This window comes from Staurois parvus, unplaced genomic scaffold (assembly GCF_062004578.1).
Source record: "Staurois parvus isolate SC_StPar_1 unplaced genomic scaffold, SC_StPar_1.0 ptg000177l, whole genome shotgun sequence".
NCBI classification, from domain to species: domain Eukaryota; kingdom Metazoa; phylum Chordata; class Amphibia; order Anura; family Ranidae; genus Staurois; species Staurois parvus.
In genome coordinates this window covers 8,277,161-8,301,334 of record NW_028317973.1, presented here as the reverse complement: position 1 = coordinate 8,301,334, position 24,174 = coordinate 8,277,161, and the positions used below count along the sequence as shown (strand labels likewise).

Here is a 24,174-nt window from a genome sequence, read left to right as displayed (position 1 = left end):
ACCATTACACAGTGCTGGCTGGCTGGCTGCTGATTGGCTGATGCGATCACATGTCGTTGAGGAATGCATTATGGGGCAGCGCGCCTTGTCTGCGCGCCTTCCCCGACATCCCCGCTCCGTCGCCGCACATGTCAGCCGCCATTTTCGGAAAAATTTCGATTCGCGCGTCCGAATTAGGCTGTTTTTCGGATTCGGCACGAATCGAAATTTTTCCGAAATTCGACTCGAATTCCACTTCGGATACTTCGATTCGCTCATCTCTAAACATTTTCCAAGAATGTTGATTCCATACTTTTTGCCAAGGGTTGTATAACAAACTGGTGCACAGTAACATTTAAAGAGGAGTAGGCCTCCTACCAGTCAACACCTATAGTTGTTTCTGGGGTGTGATAACCATACTGAAAATCTGCCTCACCAGTTACTTAACTATGATTTTTGGAATCATCCAACCAACCCCTGTAAAGAGTAGATCTCTTTGATGGGAGTGCAAATCGAAGTCGTAGTACCAGGAGTATTCATTTGATAAAGAATGGCAAAGGGGAAGGAATTAAAGAAGACTTACTCAGACAACTGCAGAGTGGACATAAAAAGAGGACCTATCTGCCAGTGATTGGTTTCCATGAAGCCTCTGAATTTATACATTCTGCCAATAGGAGAAGCCTGAAGCCAGTACCCAATCTGTGCATCATGTCTACTGACCAGTGGTGAATACTTTATTCCAAGCAGGAAAGGAGGGGCACTCGTGTGATGAAACCTTGCAAAATGGGAACCATCAGTGAGGGGATCCACAAGACATAGAGATAGAGGACTTCTGGCTTTGAGACCTGGGGCCTGAAAGGATGGTAGGCTCTGGCTGCTTAAAAGGTACTACCATAGAAGTAGATGAAGGTTGTGGTTCCTCTGTACCATTCTCAGATCTCCTGCATTAAGGCAGAAGCTGACCTCGATGCACTGTTTAATTGGGTGACTATGTGGCAAATGAGGTTTAATGTTGATAAATGTAAGGTTATGCACTTGAGGGCTAAGAACATGCATGCATCATACATACTAGGGGGGTACAACTTGGGTAATCAATGGTAGAGAAGGATCTGGGAGTTCTGGTAGATCACAAGCTTAATAATGGCATACAATGCCAAGCTGCGGTTCCTAAAGCGAGCAAAATCCTCTCTTGTATTAAAAGAGGTATAGACTCCAGAGAGTCAGTATTCCTGTACAGATCATTAGTAAGACCTCATCTGGAACATGCAGTTCAGTTTTGGGCAGCAAATCACAAAAAGAACATTGGGGAACTGGAGAAAGTAGAGAAGGGCAACCAAACTGATACGAGGCATGGAGGAGCTCAGGTATGAGGAAAGATTAGAGGAACTGAATTTATTCTCTCTTGAGAAGCGGAGATTAAGGGGGGATATGATCAACATGTACAAATACATCAGTGGTTCATATAGTGAACTCGGTGTAGAGCTATTCACCCTGAGGTCATCACTGAGGACAAGGGGGCACTCTTTACATCTGGAGGGAAAGAAATGTAATCTCCAAACAGAAAGGTTTCTTCAAAGTGAGAGCTGTGAAAATGTGGAATAGACTCCCTCAAGAGTTGGTTCTGGCCAGCTCAGTGGATTGCTTTAAAAAAAAAAAAAAAAAAGGCCTGGATTCTATCCTAGATGCACATAATATAACTGGTTACTAACATTTATAGGTAAAGTTGATCCAGGGAATATCTGATTGCCTCTCAGGGGATCAGGAAGGAATATTTTTTCCCTGCAGGAGCAAATTGGATTATGCTTTGCTGGGCTATTTTTTTTTTTTTTTGTTTCCTCTGGATCAACTGTAGGTGTAGGATTATAATTTTTTTTTTTTTTTTTCTTTTTTTTAATGGTTGAACTGGATGGACTTTTGTCTTTTTTCAGCCAGACTATGTAACTCTCCAGCCACCAGTAGCAACATTTATTACACTGTCTAGGGAAGGACTGAAGACATGGCTTCACTTTAAGGGCAAGCGAATCAGATGTCCTAGGCTTGTAGTTAAAGTGCCCCATGCATATGAAAGTACATCACCCCCATTGGAGGTATAATCTTTCACTGTAAAAGCACAGCTCTCCAGCCATTTGTTCCAAATACCCTAACGTGGAGGGTTTGCCCATGAGATAGTGGGGTACTTTTATTTTTGATTAGGTACTTTTGTATTGAGCATATACAGTATGCATGTACACAGTTCAAAATGTTACATGGTCATCTCAGGAGCTGTACAGAATTCTTACAAGAGTGACACTTCAAAAATAATGCCAGGACATTATCCATTTAGGCTACTTGCTTCATTGAACAGAACAAAGCAAAACAAAAATCTACATGTTAGAAATATATTCAGGTAACTATACCAAGGTTTTCGTCCTAACCAACAGATTTTGTGCGCTATTTATTCTCTAGTCGTGTCCTGTCTAACTAGAGGGAGTATTAAATTTGCAGCTGCCGATGAAGAATTGAGGGGGGACTAAGTTAGGGGCATCTAGCCAACCATTCCAAATATTCATAAATTTCCTTGTAGAGCAGTGGTTCTCAAGCTTCCTAATGCCACGACCCTTTAATACAGTTCCTCATGTTGTGGTGACCCCCAACCATGAAATTATTTACCCAGTAATTATAATTCATGAAGTGTCGTTTTACCTCCAATACTGCTGCTTTCAGCACAGTAGCTGCTTTTAACAGAGTAGCTGCTTTCAACACAGTAGCTGCTCTTTACACATCAGAAATATGTGTTTTCCAATGGTCTTAGGCGACCCCTGTGAAAGGGTCGTTCGACCCCCAGGTTGAGAACCACTGTTGTAGAGTGTCAATGCTTATATTAACACTGAGTTCACCTGATCAATCCATAATTGTCTTGTAGGGGGATGGGGTGACAACCAATGTTATGCAATTAATTTGTGAGCAATGTATTAAAGTCTTGAGACCGTTATATATGTGTCGGGTGTGAATAATTCCACATCTAAGATGCCAAGGAGATATACTAAAGGGTCTTGTGGTATATTCATAATCTAAAAAATTGCAGATATAATACTAATAACATCAATCCAATATCTAGGACATTTCAGACATCTCCATATCATATGGAGTAGATCTCCTACATCTCCATTACATTTGGGACATAGTGGAGAATTTCTCCTACTGCATTGAAAGAATTATGCCAGGATTCTATAAGCTCTGCAGTAGGAGTAAATTGTGCTAATGTTTGCGTTGTGGATAAGGAGATTGCCAAAACGGTTGCCCAAGTAAGTTCCCATCTCTCTCCTATGTCTCGCTCCTATTTTCCCCTATTAGACAAGCAGGCAAGATCTTGAGGCCTCAATAAAATATTTCACCACCAACAGAGGACAGAGCGTTACTGCAGGTAATTAAAACTAGGACCTAAATAGGGAGTCTGTGGGGTTGATTTACTAAATCTGGTGAGTGCAAAATCTGGTGCAAATCTGCATAGAAACCAATCGGCTTTTCAGGTATTTTTGTCAAAGCTTAATTGAACAAACTGAAGTTAGAGCTGGTTGGCTTCCATGCACAGCTGCACTAGCTTTCGCCCTCTCCAATTTTAGAAAATCTACCCCTGCCGGTCAGGAAAATCCCCTAAAAAAATTAGAAAACCATGAACCTAGTGCTTGTAAGCTCATTAAGATGGATCACTGAAGCGTCTACAGTGGGCAGAGATCACTTCACAATAAATTCCATCAGATTGTCAGAAGCTGTTTAGCTCATTGCCAGTCCTATAGAGGAATGATTTAAAGTGATATTAAACCAAATTAAACAAATTCAGTTATAAGCAGCAAATCTAATTAAAGCAATGTTTAGCTAAAAGCATAAAATAAAATGTAAAATAACTTTTTTTTGCTGGTATATATAGTCTGATCACAGCAGTGTGCTCGCTCTGCACTGCAAGATGAGGGGGAAAAGCAAGGAGAATCTTTAGTTGTAAAAAACTGGTGTAGAATTAACTAAAACCCCCCCCCCCCCCCCCCCGAAAAAACCCCAAAAAACTCTGTAAGGGAAAGCAAGTGAGAGGATCAGAAACCATTTTAAAGGAGACCCCCGTCATTTTTCTTTCTCTCCATGTATCTGTCAGAATACCTGTCCCTCTTTCCTCAGCTTGCTGACCAGTTAACCAGAGTGAAAGGGGCAGTCCAGTCAGAGCCAGGCTTCTTGTCCAGAAATCAAAACACAGGCAGATATGGGGGGGCACTGCCTGCTGGAAGAAAGACTTGTATGATGGGAGCTGGCTGCATTAAGGGTTAAATGAGCTGAGGGGTGGGCTGAAGAAAGGCAGGGACAGAGGGGATTGGATCGGGCACCTGTCACTCAATCTGCTAACATGACCTTTAAGTTGGCAGACAGAATCATGTGGCCAGTGTCAACAGAAGCTGTAAGGAGCCTTTTACATGGGAGTTGACTGGGCATATGCAATGAGTGTGGCAATGCAGCAGTCAGAGAATGGGCTGCTATATCGCTGCCACACACAGTAAAGAAGTCCAAGGAAAAGATAGGATCAACCAAGTATTTAGCTTGTCACAAGCTTCTGCACACTGGTTTAAATACACTTTCAAAGACATAGACACACACAGTTCTTGGGTTTAATAACGCTTTAAATACCAGGTGTGGTGGGAAGGTCTTTGCTGCCATTAGAACTCTAAGGCCTGGTTCACACCAATGCAAAAAAAAAAAATTTCCTCTAACAAAATTTGAAGGCTGAAAAAAAATTGCTACACACGTGGTTTTGCAATGTAAAAAAAAATGCAAAAAGCATTGCAAAAACTGATCGAAAGCAAACTGCATAGGTGTTAACCAGGCCTAAGAGAATCTAGTCCTGAAACAGAAGGCTGATCCTCAAAATGCAGGGCAATTAATACTGCATGTGTCAGGTTTGAAACAATCCCTTGGAGGTCTAGAAGGGTCAGGAGGTATGCTCTGCCAGGCTTAGCACCAGAAAGTACTTAGAGCTTCTGCAAGCAGATTGTTCTAGTAATTGTGCACAAACCAACAAAAAATTAAAGTGGATATAAGAGGTTTTGAGGACACAGCGGAGGTCTCAACCTCACCTGGCAGAGATTATGGTGACTCTGATGAAGACTACCCTATAAAAGGAATCCCAGGGTCTAGGTTACAGGTGTCTGCTCCTCACAAACCCAAGAAGCTGATGCTGATGAGGGTTGTAGGTGAGCAAGTTGCTGTAGGCAGGCAATGGAACACTGAAAAATTCATGAAAATTAGTCAGAGCTGGTTCACATATATGCAAATCTGATGCGTTTTGAACTGCATCCAATTCACATGGCTTATCAAATAACATTGCTTTCTATTGTGCCTGTTCACCAATGTCCATTGCAGCCTGAGTGCAGATTCAGTGCGAATATATGAAAAGAAAAAAAAAAAAAAAAAAAAAAAAAAAAAGAAGAAGAAGAAGAGGGGGGCCCCATCAATTTTCTGAGCAGTGTGGTCCGGTTTAGGTGTAAATTCAGGCTCATTGACTCCTAAGGGAACCGCTTCTGAATCAGTTTTTGAACACGTGTTTTTCTCTTCAAATCCTGTCCTGAACTGCTGAAAAACTGCTTTGTAGTTTGCTGTGAAAACGGACCTTCAAAGCTTCACTGCACGTGTGAATCCAGCCTTAAAGGATAAGCTCACCTTTGGAACATGTAACATGTTCCACCCGTTTTTAGGGTGGAACATGCAACATGTTCCCATGACTGCAGCCATGCCTACCACCCTCCCTTCGACAGATAGTAAGGAGAAACTTCTCCCCGTACTATTGGTCAGATTTTAAAACAGCGTGGCTGTGCAGGGCTCCACCAACATAGCCACATCACTCACAGTGTTCTGTGAATGAGTGCCTACAAGTACCAACAGCCTTAGCAGCTGTAGGCTTGTAGTTTTCAATGAACTACCATGGCACTGTGGACCGCTGTGGTAGTTCATTGAAACTTCCTGTCAGAATATTTCTTGAACGTACATCCCATACAGCAAACAGATATTCTGATAGGTCTGCAGAAAACTTGCATGGCATCAGTGATCTACTGATCGCTGGTGCAATGCTTTACAGCCTCGTTTAGACAAAAATAATAAAAATTTAAAAAAGTGCATTTATTATTTTTGTCCAAAAGGTGAACATATCCTTTAATCTTAAGATAACAGTTCCTGGTGCTTCAGCAGAACCAGGCTTTGTTAGTCTTTCAAGATTGGCCTGATGAAGGGGCCCTGCATGGCTCCAAAACGTTGCCTTATGTGTACCATGTGACCATGAGACTAAAGCTTTGGACCTGTCTCAAGGAATCCTTCATGTGACATTTCTTCACTTTCGAGATTGAGTCACTGCTCTGGACCTGAATAGGCCAACACAGTACACAAGGGTCTGGGAAGAGCAACAATTCACAGCCCAGTGCCTGAAGATTACATTCCAGGAAGTCCTGACTATCCTCCAGTTCAGTAGGGTCAGGGTATGTCCTCCAAAGCTGCTTCTAAGGTTACACCAATTAGCAGGAGAGCTGCTGTGTAGGGCCTAGCTCAAGCTGCAATTCTAAAGTGCTGATTGACATAACTGAAGAAAACAGATCTACTATGTAGGGGGTATCCTGCCTGAAGAAAATATACAATTATAACAATAAGAAAAGGCTAGCAACAACAGTTAAACTTTTTTCAGCAAAGCTGAAGTAAAGGCATCCAATCTCTTGCCTTCATTTGATGCTTTGTTACTATGCTGTAGTCTGCTATGATTAGGACCTGCTTAGCATTGTCTGTGTTCAAATAAAGTAGTGGTGCTCAAAAGGCTGTGTACTTTTCTTATTCAATCTCCTAGGACACTTTGATGAGCAGAGGTGGGGTTATACGGAACTGGCTTGATGTTTGTCAGTGTCCCAACCTCCTGTTGGTGGCAGTATAACCTGACTGTTTAAGAATTCCTGTGTCCTCAATGGATGATAAACTGTTGCCTATAGGAATTTTGCACGCTATATAAATATAGTGGTTGCATCATCCCTATATACCTGACTGCTACATAGTGGCTATGACCAACTGAACACTGCAAGGCAGGAAGAACAAAAACACACAAGAGACATGTCACTATTGTCCTTGTACATTTATTAGTGAACCCTCTCAATTCAGCCACAACATTAAAAAAAATAAATGATTGCACTACCAGGTCAAGCAAAACTAGCAACTTTCATTTTAAAAAAAGTACAAATCTGTTAAAAATTTCAATCAGTATACACATATATATATAATACAATATTACTAGTTAAATGTTAAATGCTACAAACCAATATTATTCCAATGGAATGGAGGAAAAGAAAACACACTCTGATAGCTTCAAGAACCATTTCTATATATTAGCATTTTTTCAAATACATACATGGGAAATGAGGTAACCAGTAAATGTGCAAGTACCAAAAGCAAAAATAAAGTTTATATATAGAGATATATCTATATGCTTATACCCACATATAGATATACAGTTCTAACACAGAAGACACCTCCGGGACCCTGAGTAAGGGAAGCCACAACTCTGGGGGATGGGGGCAGGAATGTTAGTGGAAGGGACTAAATGAACAATCAGCCCAATGTGAGTAGGGGTCCAGGAGGTTAGGATGATACAGTAAACAATCCACTATATCCCACCATAGGGGTGCTTGAAAGTAATGACAAATTAAAAAATTACACATACATATACATATATATATATATATATATATATATATATATATATATATATATGCGCATCTATGCAGCAATCACAGACATCCTAAACCAATGGGTTGTACTTCTAGCAAAATGATGAGGTGCTAAGTGCTAAAGCTCAAACAGCACTCAAACTATGGTTGTGGGGTTCCGACTAAGATTAGTGGAAGAACTATGCATTTTATACAGTGGAGCAGAGGGCAGATGAAAGAATAACCCCTTTAGCGACTGGACTGAGGAAGGCCTTCTATAACAGGACTGAGCACTTCCCCAGCAGCTGATGAACGTCTAACGGATATGCAGCAGACACTGCTGTTGTCTTGTGTAAGTCTGCTAACAGGATTCTGAAGTGTTGATAGATATATACAGTAAGACCTTTGGTAACTTGTGTGCTGTAAAACTAGGGCTTGATGTGGGTTTCTGCTGCAGTTGCTGCTTCCTCCTTCCATAAGCCCCACTGTGGCAGTTCTACAAACTTGACTTGCTTGTGAAGGGAAAGAAACCGGTAAAAATACAATCACGCTCCAGCATATGGAACAGTTTACATTCTCCACTGTTCTCACCATTAGCATATGGCTTTAATATCCATAGGCTGCCAATATGCAGAAAAAAAAAACTGTTCATCTGAAGCCATCACCTGTATGATCAACAAGTGATAGACTTGGCTTGGGGGTGAGGTGTGGACCGTATTCAGATGATTGATACAAGGGTGGGAATGACAGATGAGTGATCAGTGCTTTGCAATTTGTGTATTATTTAAACATTTTGTCGTTTATCCATCATGCAGAATAAGTAACTACAGCTCAGTGCATCAGTATTTATCAAACTATACAAATTATCCTGAAACCTTCCAACAGTGAGAACAGCGAAGGGGATGGTGGAAAGGAAGACATGTACAGCCGGATGGTAACAAATCCTCTAAATTGTGACATGTAACTGCACGAATTGTCACTGTTCCTACTACTTTAGATGGGTCCTGGAAAATAAAAAACAAAAGGGCTTTGCGGAGAACAAAAACTGTTTTGTCCACAGCAACTAGTATGCCAAGTAAGCAAGATGAGGGTCCTGCTATTATTTACAATTGGGCTGAAGGATCCAAGCCCTAACTACATGAATGAAGCATGTAACTACATGAATGGACCCTCCAAGCAAACACTGGATTTACAATTTTTTGAAAATCTGCTTCAGTTGCTATGAACACTACAATTAGTTGCTTCTTACATACTTAGGAAGCTTTTACACTGATCCCCTGTGGTTTTCCTGCACTGCTGCTGCAGCGCAGTGTATCCGTGGTTTGGGTGCGGGTGGGTTAGCTGCGCTTTGCCATAGACTTCCATTATGTCCTGCAGTTTTGGTGTGCTTTCAAAAAGTCCTGCATGCAGGACATAATAGAAATCTGTGGCAAAGGTCTGCTAACCTGCAGAAAAACTGTGGGTACACTGCGCTGCACCCGTAGTGCAGGAAAACCACACATCAGTGTGAAAGCTCCCTTACGTGGGCCATTACTGAGTTTATTCATCTGATTCTGTCACTTCAACAAGCAAAAAAGACAACTGGTAGGCATAAAACGCAGGCACCTACAAAGTGCACACTTGTGGTAGCTTTCAGTTGCCCCATTCTGCCTGAATACCATGCTTTTCTGATCAGACTAGCACTCAGTGTGAGTTTGCACTCTCTCCTGTCTCCCTATACATTGCTGTTGGCCCATCATTATGATGGACTGCCTCTCTGGCTAATGGGGAGGTGTGAGGCAGGAGGGGCAGGCAAATTTGAGCTTTGCCAGAAGTGCTGACGTTTTACCAGATTTGAACAGCCTGATGTTTTAAAAGCTGCTAGAGCTTTGTGCTGGTTATCTTTAGGTGTTTGCCTTTTTATACTGGTCACCAGCTTTTATTCTTGTTGAAGTACAAAGTTGTATTTCAGTTTTGGGTGTGGCTAAACAATAGCGGTCATGGTTTAAGAAAACAACCCAGTCAAAAGAGCTGTAAAATACTCAAATGGTGACTAAAATGAGCACCTTACCACCCAAAACCGAATAAATACATTAACCCCCCCCCCAATAAACCCCCACACCTTGGCTGCAGATCTACTTAATATCCTTTCTGTTTTTATGGCTCAGAGTTGGGTAGGGCTTAACAGTGGTGAATGCAAGGATGACTATGTCGAACTGGTTTACATAGTCGCCGTGAAATGTCCGGCAGTTACCCACTGTAATGTGCTATGGGCCACTCTTTTGCTAAATTAAATTACTTTTGGTGTAAGAACACCCCATCGCACACAATCCCTGCCCGAGTGTGACCATTACAGGCAACAAAATAAAAAAAAACATTCAAATCCCAACAAATAGTTCAGGTGCCTTCTGCTTGCGAACAAGTGCACAGCAGGAATCAGCTCAGCATGATACATACCCCTATATAATGCTTATCCCAGTCCCACCCACCCCCCTCACGTCACTCCACAGACGGCCAAGGGTTAGCAGATACCATATTCCAAGCTGCTCAGACATGCATATTGTGAAACATTTAGACAGACTCTTTCTGTCCGACCATTAATACGCGCACACAGATCGGAAATGATTGGTTGGCTCTTCTTGTTTTCATTGCTGTTCTATCATGCAAACTTGAACTAAAAACGGATACAAATCATTAAATAAGGCAGCCGCTTGCCCACAGGTGACCCAGTGTTTGCTCACAGGGAAGCTTGAATGGGGAAACTGCGGGTGCCGAGTGCAATCACTAGAACACAGCTTGGCGTACAACAGATTTGACCCTGTGGTGTCACACCAGCCTGCAACTGTGTGATCTGCTGCCTAACATACAATATGGAGGCATTACCAGGGCTTCTGCTAGCAGAAGACAGGAGAAAGAATATGGACAAAAAGCTCCTGCACCACTAGACTGGCCAATACAATCTGCTAGACAACTTGTCTAAAACTATCTAACCGAGGATATTGCTAGAGCAGAGAGTCCTGCAACATAACTGCATTAGCAATAATTACTTGCATTACATGAAATGGCACATGGCAGTAGTGACTCGTTAGTAAAGGTCAAAGAGGTAAAGAAAGGGTTAGCTGGTGATCAAAAAACTGCGAAGAGCCCCTTGTCTTCTTTAGCTTGTTATATAGCAGGGACAGACTGTGATGCCTTCTTAGTTTTCACCTCTGCTCCATTAAAAAGAAAGAAAATTAAATTGCTGATCTAAAGCAGAGCAAAGGTTGAGATTTCTCACTGGGTCACAAAAAAACATCTATTGCGTTACTGTAAATCATGCTTGTTTCAAATCACACCATTTCATTGCTCTCAGGTAGACTGGAATGGATTGCTAAAACCACACACGTTTGAACAAAGCTGGAGACAAGATTAAAAACAGATTACGGAACAATACTAATATAAAGTTTAAAAAGGCCAAACTGATTTTACAACCTTCTTTGAACGCGATTAGTTCTCATGGCATCAAGTAATAGAACTTAAAATGCTGGTCCACAGAATTAAAAGAAAATAACAAAACCGCCCTCTAGGGCTTCAGTGCAAACATATTTAAATAAGCAGCTGTGACATCCCCCTCAACTAAGGGACTAACAGAAGAATTTTGCAGACAGGGAGCCCCTGGTAATGCCTCAAATTCCCATTCGGGGGACAGCACTGGCCTTAAAGATCCAGTCTTTTTTTTTTTTTTTTTTTAACCTGTTAGCCTCAGCTACTCACACTGGAGAAGGGGAGAAAACGTTACCCTCCAATGTGCAACCCAATTCATCTCCAACACACCTCAAATCCCTCCCAAGTCCCACAACTACAATACATAATGTAGGAGCTCAGCTGGGAAGTACTGGGGTGTAGAGGTACTAGGATGGAGACAGTGGAATGTATGACTCTTGACACCACCTCCAAATTCAAAGCTGCTGTGTCCTAGCTGCTAGGACAAGTGCAAGTGGAGGGGGAAGCTGAAGCATCCGAGACAGGCAAGGAGGCTGGTTTACTTTATGTTGATCCCTCTGGGTTTGTGCACTGGCAGGAGGTGAGAGGGCAAATTCCTGTCCTCACTCCCCATCTCTGTGAGCTTCAGAGGCATCAGCCCGGCAGATGGGACATGTGCGGTTGGACTGAAAAAAACAAAAATAAAAAAAACAACACATTATACATGATGCTAAACTCTAACATACTTTAATAAGAAATCAGAGCTTTTAACTTGGACCTGTAAGACATACTGTTGCAAAAAATTAGGTCAGGCATTACCTTCCCCCAATTCTGAACATTTGTTTTTTTGGTGAAAAGCATTCTTTATTAAAAGAAAGACAGACATATATGAAATACAAAAAGGAGCAATACACAACTTCATACCATGAACAGTTTTGATAACAGTTGGTTTACATAGATAACTTAGTCATGCAGCAATGATATACATGAAAATAAGCAGAGAGGGTGCCTAATGTGAGTCTTCAGGATTCATCCATATTGCATGTGGAGGGTTGCTCTAGCCATCTATCCCAAATCTTATTGTATTTGGCAGGACATTTTCTGTGCATATATACAGTATCTCCCAGAAAGGAGTACACCCCTCACATTTTTGTAAATATTTTATTATATCTTTTCATGTGACAATACTGAAGAAATGACACTTTGCTACAATGTACAGTAGTGAGTGTACAGCTTGTATAACAGTGTAAATTAGCTGTCCCCTCAAAATATCTCAACACACAGCCATTAATGTCTAAACCGCTGGCAACAAAAGTGAGTACACCCCTAAGTGAAACGTCCAAACTGGACCCAATTAGCCATTTTCCCTCCCCAGTGTCATGTGACTTGTTAGTGTTGCATGGTCTCAGGTGTGAACGGGGAGCAGGTGTGTAAAATTTGGTGTTATCACTCTCTCCTACTGGTCACTGGAAGTTGAACATGGCACCTCATTGCAAAGAACTCTCTGAGGATCTGAAAAATAGAATTGCTGCTCTACATAAAGATGGCCAAGGCTATAAGAAGATTGCCAAGACCCTGAAACTGAGCTGCAGCACGGTGGCCAAGACCATACAGCGGTTTAACAGAACAGGTCTTGCCATGGTCAAACAAAGAAGTTGAGTGCACGTGCTCAGCGTCACAGCCAGAGGTTGTCTTTGGGAAATAGACGTATGAGTGCTGCCAGCATTGCTGCAGAGGTTGAAGGGGTGGGGGTGGGTCAGCCTGTCAGTGCTCAGACCATACGCCGCACACTGCATCAAAATGGTCTGCATGGCTGTCGTCCCAGAAGGAAGCCTCTTCTAAAGATGGTGCACAAGAAAGCTCGCAAACAGTTTGCTGAAGACAAGCAGACTAAGGACGTGGATTACTGGAACCATATCCTGTGGGCTGATGACACTAAGATAAACTTATTTGGTTCAGATGGTGTCAAGCGTGTGTGGCAGCAACTAGGTGAGGTGTGGCAGCAACTAGGTGAGGAGTACAAAGACAAGTGTGTCTTGCCTACAATCAAGCATTGTGATGGGAGCATCATGGTCTGGGGATGCATGAGTGCTGCCAGCACTGGGGAGCTACAGTTCATTGAGGGAACCATGAATGCCAACACGTACTGTGAATACTGAAGAAGAGCATGATCCTCTCCCTTCGGAGACTGGGCTGCAGGACAGTATTCCAACATGATAACGACACTAAACACCCCCCCAAGGCGGCCACTGCCTTGCTAAAGAAGCTGAGAGTAAAGGTGATGGACTGGCCAAGCATGTCTCCAGACCTAAACCCTACTGAGCATCTGTGGGGCATCCTCAAACGGAAGGTGGAGGAGAGCAAGGTCTATAACATCCACCAGCTCCGTGATGTCATCATGGAGGAGTGGAAGAGGACTCCAGTGGCAACTTGTGAACTCCATGCCCAAGAGGGTTAAAGCAATGCTGGCAAATAATGTTGGCCATACAAAATAGTGACACTTTGGGCTCAATTTGGACATTTTCACTTAGGAATGTACTCACTTTTGTTGCCAGCGGTTTAGACATTAATGGCCGAGTGTTGAGATATTTTGAGGGGACAGCAAATTTACATGGTTATACAAGCTGTACACTCACTACTACTTTACATTGAAGCTAAATGTCATTTCTTCAGTGTTGTCACAGTAACCTTTTTGTAGGGTAAGATTAATAGCGGCAAGCCAAAGCTGAATTGTCAGGGTTGAGGCCCTAAGCCAAAACCTTGCTATCAGCATTCTGGCAACCAAAAGTGTTTCTTGTATGATAACATGCAAGTGCTTATCGCTGTCTCGATTGGGGAGACATTATTTTGGGCACAGGGTTAAGGGAAAGCCCATGCAATTATGTAGGAGCCGGACCACCTGAGACCAATAACCTTGAATATCCGGGCAGGACCAAATTAGGTGGTAGAAAGATCCACTAGGATCCCCACATTTGGGACAAGATGGGTCATATCGAGGCCTATGCTTGACCAACTGGGTAGGAGTCAAGTAGGATCTATGCAGGATATATAGGTGTGTGAGGTAGTCAGAAAGTTTTGGGGAGGCCAGTCTGCTAGACTCTAAGACTTCCTCTCATTAATTCTGAACATTTTAGTGTAATTTGAAGTCCTGCCACATTGTGTTTAAAAAAAAAGGCTCCATGCTTTCACTCAAGTATTAGTGGGAAGGGGATTCAATCACTGACAAAAACTGGCATTTAAAAGAAGCAGTTCTATCAAAAAAACAAAACAAAACACTGTAGTGCAAAAACTTATCTGACATCTCTATCACTGGTATTCCCATGTAGAGGGTGAAATATCTAGAGACTTTAAATTCTCATTCAACCTAACCTCCTTATATTCATTGACGTACCTACAGTGGTACCTCGGTATACAAATGCCTCGGTTAACGTAATTTTTGGTTTACGAATGAAAATCCATTGAAAATAATGCCTTGGTTTACTAATTTTTTTCACAATACGAAGTGTATGTCGGTGCTGATTTTTAAATTCAATTGACAGCTTTTTTTTTTTTCCTTCACTATAGCTCACAAGATTAGCTGTCACTTTCCCTGGAGTTACAGAAAACTTTGTTTTATTTTAAGAAACTAAAAGGAAACATTGTTTATTTTAACTTGGGGGAAAAACTAAAAGAAAACTCTTTTAGCTGGGGGAAAGTGACAGCTGAATTTCTGAGCTATAGTGAAGAAAAAAAAAGCGGTAATTACATTTAAAAACCAGCACCATAATAAATAAAAAAAGGCGTGGGGTCCTCCCTCCTATCCATACCAAGCCCTTCGGGTCTGGTATGGATTTTGAGGGGAACTCCCAATCCAAAATTTAAAAAAAAAAAAAAATGGCGTGGGGATGTGACAGGGAACGAGCAAGTGCCCCCCCCCCCCGGAACCACACCAGGCCACATGCCCTCAACATGGAGGGGTGCTTTGGGGCAGAGGGGGCTCCCCCCCCCAAAGCACCTTGTCCCCATGTTGATGGGGACAAGGGCCTCTTCCCCACAACCCTGGCTGATGTTTGTGGGAGTCTGCGGGCAGGGGGCTTATCGGAATCTGGAAGCCCCCTTAGACAAGGGGGCCCCCAGTTCCCGGCCACCCCCCCTCCATATGAATGAGTATGGGGTACATGGTACCGTTACTCATCCACAAAAAAAACAAAGTGTTGTGTGAAAAAAAACAGGACACGGTCTTTGACAAGTCCTTTATTAAAAGAAAAAAAAACCAAAAGAATGTCCCCCGCAGTAGATCCACCATCAATCACGATGCCCACGGCCAACCCGAAAAAAGAAAAGAAAAAAAAGGCTCCGCTCTTGACGACGGCTGCCAGCCCTCTGCCTGATCCGATGGTTTGACAGTTCTTAAATATGTAAGGGGCGGGACCACCCGGGAACATCAAGCATGTGACCCCACCCCAAGTGACAACAATGATGTCACATGGGGCAGGGTCACTTGGGTGATGTCCCCGGGTAGCCCCGCCCCTTACATCTTTAAGAACTCTTAAGCCAGCTCAGAGGCAGAGGGCTGGCAGCCATCTTCGGGAATGGGACCTTTTTTTTCCCCCTTTTTTTTTTTTGTTGGCGGTGGGCATCGTGACTGACGTTGGATCTACTGCGGGGAACATTCTCTTAGTTTTTTCTTTTAATAAAGGACTTGTCATAGACCGTGTCCTATCTTTTTTCACACTACACTTTTTGTTTTTTGTGAATGAGTAGCCCTAAAAATCCATACCAGACCCGAAGGACTTGGTATGGATAGGAGGGTGAACCCCACATCGTTTTTTAAATAATTGCCAGCAATTCTTTTACATTCAGCTGTCAATGGGGAACCCCGCTGACAGCTGAAACATTAACACATGGTTGTCACTACTAAAATACCGCATGACTTAATAAAATAACTCACGCGGTATTTTAACAGCCTTTACTTTTTTCTGACCTCCGGAAGGGGTTCATTGATTTCCAATGCAATCCTATGGGAAATGGTGTTTCGGTTTAAGAATTTTGCGCTATAAGAAAAGTCCTGCAGAACAAATTAAATTCGTAAACTGAGGAATTACTGTATTGCATTCATGATGTGTTTTTGAAGCATTGAAAAAGCTTCAAGAATGCTTGATAAAAAGCTCATAAAGATGACACTTTTCTAGTGGGAAGTGCTTAAAGTGGAAGCGATGTAGAGGAAATGATCTACTTTGAGACGAGGTTAGGTTGTGGTGTGACAGCTGAAATTGTTGTGAATTCTCAAGATGGATCCATATACAGGTGAAACTCAAAAAATTAGAATATCGTGCAAAAGTTAAATTTATTTCAGTAATGCAATTTAAAAGGTGAAACTAATATATGAGATAGAAAGCAAGATGGTTCAATTCGTGATTTGTCATAATTGTGATGATTGTGGATTTGGGGTTTTCATGAGCTGTAAACCACAATCTCAGAAAATTAGAATATTGTGAAAAGGTGCAATATTCTAGGCTCAAAGTGTCCCACTCCAATCAGCAAATTAAGCCATAACGCCTGCAAAGGGTTCCTGAGCCTTTAAATGGTCTCTCAGTCTGATCCAGTAGGAATCACAATCATGGGAAAGACTGCTGACCTGACAGTTGTGCAGAAAACCATCACTGACACCCTCCATAAGGAGGGAAAGCCTCAAAAAGGTAATTGCAAAAGAAGATGGATGTTCCCAAAGTGCTGTATCAAAGCACATTAATAGAGAGTTACGTGGAAGGGAAAAGTGTGGAAGAAAAAGGTGCACAAGCAGCAGGTATGACCACAGCCTGGAGAGGATTGTCAGGAAAAGGCCATTCAAAAGTGTTGGGGACTTTCACAAAGAGTGAACTGAGGCTGGAGTCAGTGCATCAAGAGCCGCCACACACAGACAGATCCTGGACATGGGCTTCAAATGTTGTATTTCTCTTGTCAAGCCGCTCCTGAACAACAAACAATGTCAGAAGCATCTTACCTGGGCTAAAGAAAAACAGACCTGGTCTGTTGCTCAGTGGTCCAAAGTCCTCTTTTCTGATGAGAGCAACTTTTGCATCTCATTTGGAAACCAAGGACCCAGAGTATGGAGGAAGAATGGAGAGGCACACACTGCAAGATGCTTGAAATCCAGTGTGAAGTTTACACAGTCTGTGTTGATTTGGGGAGCCATGTCATCTGCTGGTGTTGGTCCACTGTGCTTCATTAAGTCCAGGGTCAACACAGCTGTCTACTATCTTTATGGGGATGCTGACTTCATTTTCCAGCAGGACTTGGCACCTGCCCACACTGCCAAAAGCACCAAAACCTAGTTCAATGACTGTTACTGTGCTTGATTGGCCAGCAAACTCACCTGACCTGAACCCCATAGAGCAGTGGTTCTCAACCTAATGCCGCGACCCCTTAATACAGTTCCTCATGTTGTGGTGACCCCCAACCATAAAATTATTTTCGTTGCTACTTCATAACTGTAATTTTGCAGTGGGAGGAATAGTGTCCCATCGTTGGCGTCAGTGGGGGGAGGAATAGTGTCCCATCGTTGGCGTCAGTGGGGGGAGGAATAGTGTCCCATCGTTGGCGTCAGTGGGGGGAGGAATAGTGTCCCATCGTTGGCGTCAGTGGGGGGAGGAATAGTGTCCCATCGTTGGCGTCAGTGGGGGGAGGAATAGTGTCCCATCGTTGGCGTCAGTGGGGGGAGGAATAGTGCCCCATCGTTGGCGTCAGTGGGGGGAGGAATAGTGCCCCATCGTTGGCGTCAGTGGGGGGAGGAATAGTGCCCCATCGTTGGCGTCAGTGGGGGGAGGAATAGTGCCCCATCGTTGGCGTCAGTGGGGGGAGGAATAGTGCCCCATCGTTGGCGTCAGTGGGGGGAGGAATAGTGCCCCATCGTTGGCGTCAGTGGGGGGAGGAATAGTGCCCCATCGTTGGCGTCAGTGGGGGGAGGAATAGTGCCCCATCGTTGGCGTCAGTGGGGGGAGGAATAGTGCCCCATCGTTGGCGTCAGTGGGGGGAGGAATAGTGCCCCATCGTTGGCGTCAGTGGGGGGAGGAATAGTGCCCCATCGTTGGCGTCAGTGGGGGGAGGAATAGTGCCCCATCGTTGGCGTCAGTGGGGGGAGGAATAGTGCCCCATCGTTGGCGTCAGTGGGGGGAGGAATAGTGCCCCATCGTTGGCGTCAGTGGGGGGAGGAATAGTGCCCCATCGTTGGCGTCAGTGGGGGGAGGAATAGTGCCCCATCGTTGGCGTCAGTGGGGGGAGGAATAGTGCCCCATCGTTGGCGTCAGTGGGGGGAGGAATAGTGCCCCATCGTTGGCGTCAGTGGGGGGAGGAATAGTGCCCCATCGTTGGCGTCAGTGGGGGGAGGAATAGTGCCCCATCGTTGGCGTCAGTGGGGGGAGGAATAGTGCCCCATCGTTGGCGTCAGTGGGGGGAGGAATAGTGCCCCATCGTTGGCGTCAGTGGGGGGAGGAATAGTGCCCCATCGTTGGTATTAGTGACACAAATGATGGGGCACTATCCCTCCCACTGACACCAATGATACTTACCTTGCTGACCCCTGCTCCAGCCTGGGCTAGCTCTCTCCCTCTCCCATCTACAGCCTGCATACCTGGCTGCAGCAGCAAAATTTGCACTTACCTGTCAGCTGTCTTCCTTCTCTGGCCTCTCTCTCCTGCAGCTCCCTCGATCTTCTTCGATCTCCGCGCGCTGCCGCTCGGCTCCTCCTCTCCAAGCTCCACCTCCTCGCCGGTGATTGGCCGCCTGTGTGCCTCTCCTGAGCTACAGTTCCGGTGGCCAATTAGCGGCAAGGAGGCGGTGACAGGGGCAGCATATCATCCCACCCACACATCGCCGGAGACAGGAGCGGTGTCTCGGTTCCTAAGACCATCGGAAATATGTGTTTTCCGATGGGCTTAGGCGACCCCTGGGAAATGGTCGTTCGACCCCCAAAGGGGTCGCGACCCCCAGGTTGAGAACCGCTGCCATAGAGAATCTATGGGGCATTGCCAAGAGAAAGATGAGAGACATGAGACCCAACAATGCAGAAGAGCTGAAGGCCGCTACTGAAGCATCTTGGTCTTCCATAACACCTCAGCAGTGCCAAAGGCTGATAGCTTCCATGCCACGCCGCATTGAGACAGTAATTGCTGCAAAAGGGGCCCAAACCAAGTACTGAGTACATATGCATGCTTATACTTTTCAGAGGTCCGATACTGTTCTATGTACAATCCTTGTTTTATTGATTGCATGTAATATTCTAATTTTCTGAGATTGTGGATTTGGGGTTTTCATGAGCTGTAAGCCATAATCATCACAATTATGACAAATCACAGCTTGAACTATCTTGCTTTGCATGTAATGAGTCTCATATATTAGTTTCACCTTTTAGGTTGCATTACTGAAATAAATGAACTTTTGCACGATATTCTGATTTTTCGAGTTTCAACTGTACTCTGATCTGTGACACTTGGCTTGACTAGCTTGATGATTTCCCTGCACACAGAAGCAAAATGGTGTTACCACACAGCTGATCTGCACAAACAGGAAGTGGCTGGAGCTGCTTTACCCTTTTTCTGGTATTGTCTGGCTAAATTACATACTTGATATGAAAAAAAAAAGTGTACAGCAACATACATACATACCTTGAGCCACTTATCAACACACTTTGCATGGAACTCATGATTACAAGGTAACACTCTAAGAAGCTGCCGACTTTCAAAGTCACTAAAGCACACCACGCACCTGTAAGAGATCAACAGATTTACTTATAAAAGAACTCAAAATCAATATAATGTATTCATGATTAGGGGATTGTGGGCATGCTTTACCAGAAAAAACAACAACCCCAAAACAAACACACAAAAAGGTTGTATTTCTAAAAGCAACAGTTATTTTCAGCATATCCCAATAGGTTTTAAACATTACAAAAAGCTTTGCATAATGGAGATGGCCGCAACAACGGACAAGGTATTCTGACTGTCAGTGTGGTCAGGTGGCTGATGCGTTTGAGGAAAGGGATTCATCCCTGAAACGCATCAGCCACCTGACCACACTGACAGTCAGAACACCTTGCCTGTTGTTGCGGCCATCTCCATTATGCATAGCTCTTTATACAAGCTATGTCTGTGAGTATGTTTTTGTCTTTTATACCTTTGAATAAATCTTCGATAATGCACTGTTTGCGCAACCTGTCTGCTCTTTTCCCAGTGGTTGATTTACCCCATCTGAGTAGTGCTTATCCCTGAAGCATTATCTTTAAGCCACTCCTGTCCTGGTTCCCTTGGCCTCCCGTTGGCAATTTATTTCCTGGAACGCTGGAGAGTACACACGGTTATCCAGATCGGAAGCGGAAGTTGTCACCCCTCCCTCCCCGTAGTATTCTGAAACACGTGACAGGTCCCAGAAGACTACGGGGCCATTCACAAAGCGCAGCATTTCTCACTCATGTGCAGTGGGGCACCCGGCTGTGAATCCGCAAGCTGTCACAGCCGGGCGCCCACACTGAAGATGCTGACGCCAGGGAGAGAAGACGGCCAGTGAAACCAGCGGTGGTGAGGACACTGCTGGACCAAGGGACAGGTAATTGTATCTTAAAAGTCAGCAGCTACAGTTTTTGTAGCTGCTGACTTTTTTTTTTTCCAGGTGGAACTCCGCTTTAACCTTTTCTTTGGAAATGTCATGCAAAATTGTGGAAGTATTTGAAGTGCACGAATTAACCACTTGCCTCTTGGACAGGTCTGGTGCTAGAATTATTGCTCTTGCTCTGACGTTCATGGAGATAACTCACATGTGCGGTGCTGTTGACATATGCACGCAGGACTGATGCATGCGCTCACTTGCACGTGAGCATGGGGATGCTTTAATTTTTACACTGCCTCTTTCCATTTTTTAAAAAATTACTTTTATTACTGTCACAAGGAATGTAAACATCTCCTGTAACAGCAATAGGCAGTGACAGGTACTCTTTATGGAGAGATGGGGTGTCTAATAGACAGATCGGTAATCAGCCAGTGAACAAAGAGTCGGAACCAAAGTGACTAAATAGTCGTCACTTCCTGCTTTTGACATCACACAGTGGGAGGAACAACTTCAGTTCCTCTCACTGTGTGCAGGTAGCCAGATGCCATTGGTCACATTCTTAGCGGGCTCCCCAATAGCTTGGGAGAGCCCAGTAAAGGGAGGACGATGGCAGGAGGGTTACCCAGTCTCGCCACCTGTAAAAGTAATCCAATGTCTGCTTAGCTGCTTGGAATACATTTATGTGAAAAACCACTGCTGGGGCTAAACAACGATACTGGGATCATAGTTGTAGCCTTGACCATGATTCTGGGATAACCTCTTCCCTACAAAAGTGTACATGTATGTAAGGAACTGGTTATACTGTAATTTTTCAATTGTTTTACAAGCTATGGTATGCCTTTGCCCACATAGTTAGTGATGGCTAGTGGCTTCTGTAGAAGGAACACCATTGGAAGCATCACTGAACCACATATCAGCCATCACAGCCATTTACTGCCAAAGCCCGCAATTATTAATTCTTTAGTAGAGTGGATAGATAAATAAAATTACATTGCTGTTTTTTCTTTAGAAAGTTCTATAGGACTGCATGTGTGTGTGGGTCCACACAAGTGAATGAAAGCTTGTGTTGCTTTAGTTATTCACCTATTAATTTCACAGCATACACTATACATTTCATGCTAAAGTCACACAAATATGCGGCCTCACAGAACTGGGCTTTTTTCCGTGGGGCCGCATATTTGCGTACCTGGCTTTGTGCTGGGAGCATGCTCCCAGCACAAAGGCTGGGGTGTCACTGAGAGCCCCGGGTCCCGTTCTAATGATCGGGACCCCCAATTCCGGATCACGTGATCTCTGTGAAAGCCTCTGATTGGCTATCACAATGAATAGTCACTGTGAAGCCCGCCCCCCTTGATTTTTTTTTCTCTCCTTGCAGAGAGAAAACCCCCCCCCCAAAACTTTTTTTCACAAAAAGATAAATATTTAAAAATAAAAAATAAAGAAAAAAAATACCTAGATCAAGGTTTGATCTAGTTCAGTGCCAGGGTTAGTGTTTGGGTCAAGGTCAGGGTTTTTTTTTTTTTTTTTTTTTAAATTGGTATCAGTGTCAGTTAGTGTCTGTATGTTAGGTAAAAACAAAATGCACACTATTGTTTCTGGGCAGTAGTACAGGTACAAACAAATAACATACACATATATGATCACTGCGATTGTCAAGAGCTGGAAAATGTATTTTGGGTTGTTCTTTGGTGGTAGGTCATGGTAGTAACAAGAAACACACAGCGAAATTTAAAAATACATTTTTTTTCTTACTATTTTGGGCCAGTTTTCCTTTGATAATAATAATAAAAAAAAAAAATCATGAGATTTCCATTACCATTTACCACTAAATGAAAGCCCAATGTGTCCTGAAAAAAAACAAGGTATAAAGTCACCTGGATGTACAACGTAGTTGTGACATGTACGGTTTTACTAACGCATGTCAAAGTTGTAAAATTTTACTTGGGCTTTAAGATTTGTTTACCCTTAGGCGTGAAGGGGTTAAAAAGACGTGTGTTCTTTTATAAAACAGAGGTTTATAAAACTGCTTAGGATCACGGGAATGTGAACATATAATGGGAGGTAGAGACATTTCCCTTCATCACTCACAATGTCTGCTCAGACTGATGGCTCTCAAGGTTGAAGCGGTATGATGGAAGCTGCTCAATGTTGGCTTTGGTGAGTCCACGGGGTTTTGCTTCTCCTAAGCGTTCAGCTAAGTTAAGCAGTGCCTAAAAGGAAAATCAAATTAATTAAATTAGAAAGTAAACGTTCTCATTGATAAAGAGTTGAATGCAGATTAACATCCCACACTTTGCTGGCAGCTGCTCATTGGGATAAGGCACAAAAAAAATAGAGCAGATAGTGTTTAGACCACTGAGCTTCAATGCCACAAACTCAAGTGTGAAGTGTAACCCAAGCAATACAGCTCTGAGCACACTTATAGGCCTGGCAATTACAGAGAGCTGGATAGTTATCAGAAATTCCTGCCAAGTAACCAAAATTTGCTGGAATGTGGTGCAGTGAGCGTGAGTTCAACAGTCTATTTTTAGATTATTAAGGAAATCGGATAATGTCACCAACAGATGTCACAAATTTAAAAAGGATAACAGCAGGCACGTCTAACAATATAGTAACTTATATTCTGTCCAGGAGAATGATGGCAGAATGTAAAAAACAGCAGAGTTGTGCAAGGTTGGATAAGCTTTAGAAGCTATGGAACAGACATTTAATAAAGGTATTCAACTGACTGAAGACCATTAAATGATGGTATGTTTACATGCAACTCAAAATATTTTTTTTTACACCACGAAACTGAATTGTATCTATCAAAATGCTTAATGCTGTCTCCCTGCAGGAAAACTACGAAAAGATTATAGAAGGAATTCAGAGCTAAACCAACCTCATAGTTCTCCATTTCCACATCGTCCACATCCAAATCCAAACTGATTGCTGGGCCAACAGAAGTGGGAGATACAGGAAGCATGGAACTGTAAGAAGCATGTGAATAGGATGATTCAAACACAGCACTAAAATTTGTTTTTTTTTTTACTACAAAAGGACGAAAAAAACCCTTAAATTTTAAGTATAATGGCACTCCTATCACTGGGACAAATGAATTAATGAAAAGACATCTGAAGAAAACTAGCAATTTCACAATTCATAGCAAGAAATACTCACAGAAAGTAGGGGAGAAAGCTGGGATAATATGAAGGTGGCAGTGCAGGAGGCGGCAGTGGTTGCTGCAGACGATATCGTTGGGCATTTATTCGCCGTGGCATCAAATGGGCATATGGCTGCAAATTTGCATAAGTAAAACACAATTAGACTTCACAAACAAAATCACCTAATGTTATCAGCAAAACAAGGTAACTTTAAAAAAAACAAAAAAAACAAAACCCTAAAGAGGATACTATGTACATGTCAACTTTCTTTAAAAATGTAGTTATTTCTAACCTGTAATAATCACCCAGCTCTTAACTGGAGACGTGTCTGACTG

At 43.2% G+C, this 24,174-nt stretch overlaps 1 protein-coding gene across 7 annotated transcripts in view; it reads right to left on the bottom strand.

The window, feature by feature from the left end:
* Positions 1 to 7,090: 7,090 nt before the first annotated feature.
* LOC149462317 (RING finger protein 44-like) overlaps positions 7,091 to 24,174 on the bottom strand; it is a 95,774-nt gene continuing 78,690 nt past the window's right edge. For all 7 annotated transcript variants that reach the window (XM_089677118.1, XM_089677120.1, XM_089677117.1 and 4 more), the window contains 5 exons: positions 23,856 to 23,971; positions 23,578 to 23,665; positions 22,785 to 22,906; positions 19,760 to 19,859; positions 7,091 to 11,803 (listed from right to left, as the gene is read on the bottom strand). In XM_089677118.1, coding sequence (XP_089533244.1) covers positions 11,741 to 11,803; positions 19,760 to 19,859; positions 22,785 to 22,906; positions 23,578 to 23,665; positions 23,856 to 23,971 — 489 coding nt within the window. In that variant the 3' untranslated portion in view covers positions 7,091 to 11,740. The remainder of the gene's footprint in view (positions 11,804 to 19,759; positions 19,860 to 22,784; positions 22,907 to 23,577; positions 23,666 to 23,855; positions 23,972 to 24,174) is intronic.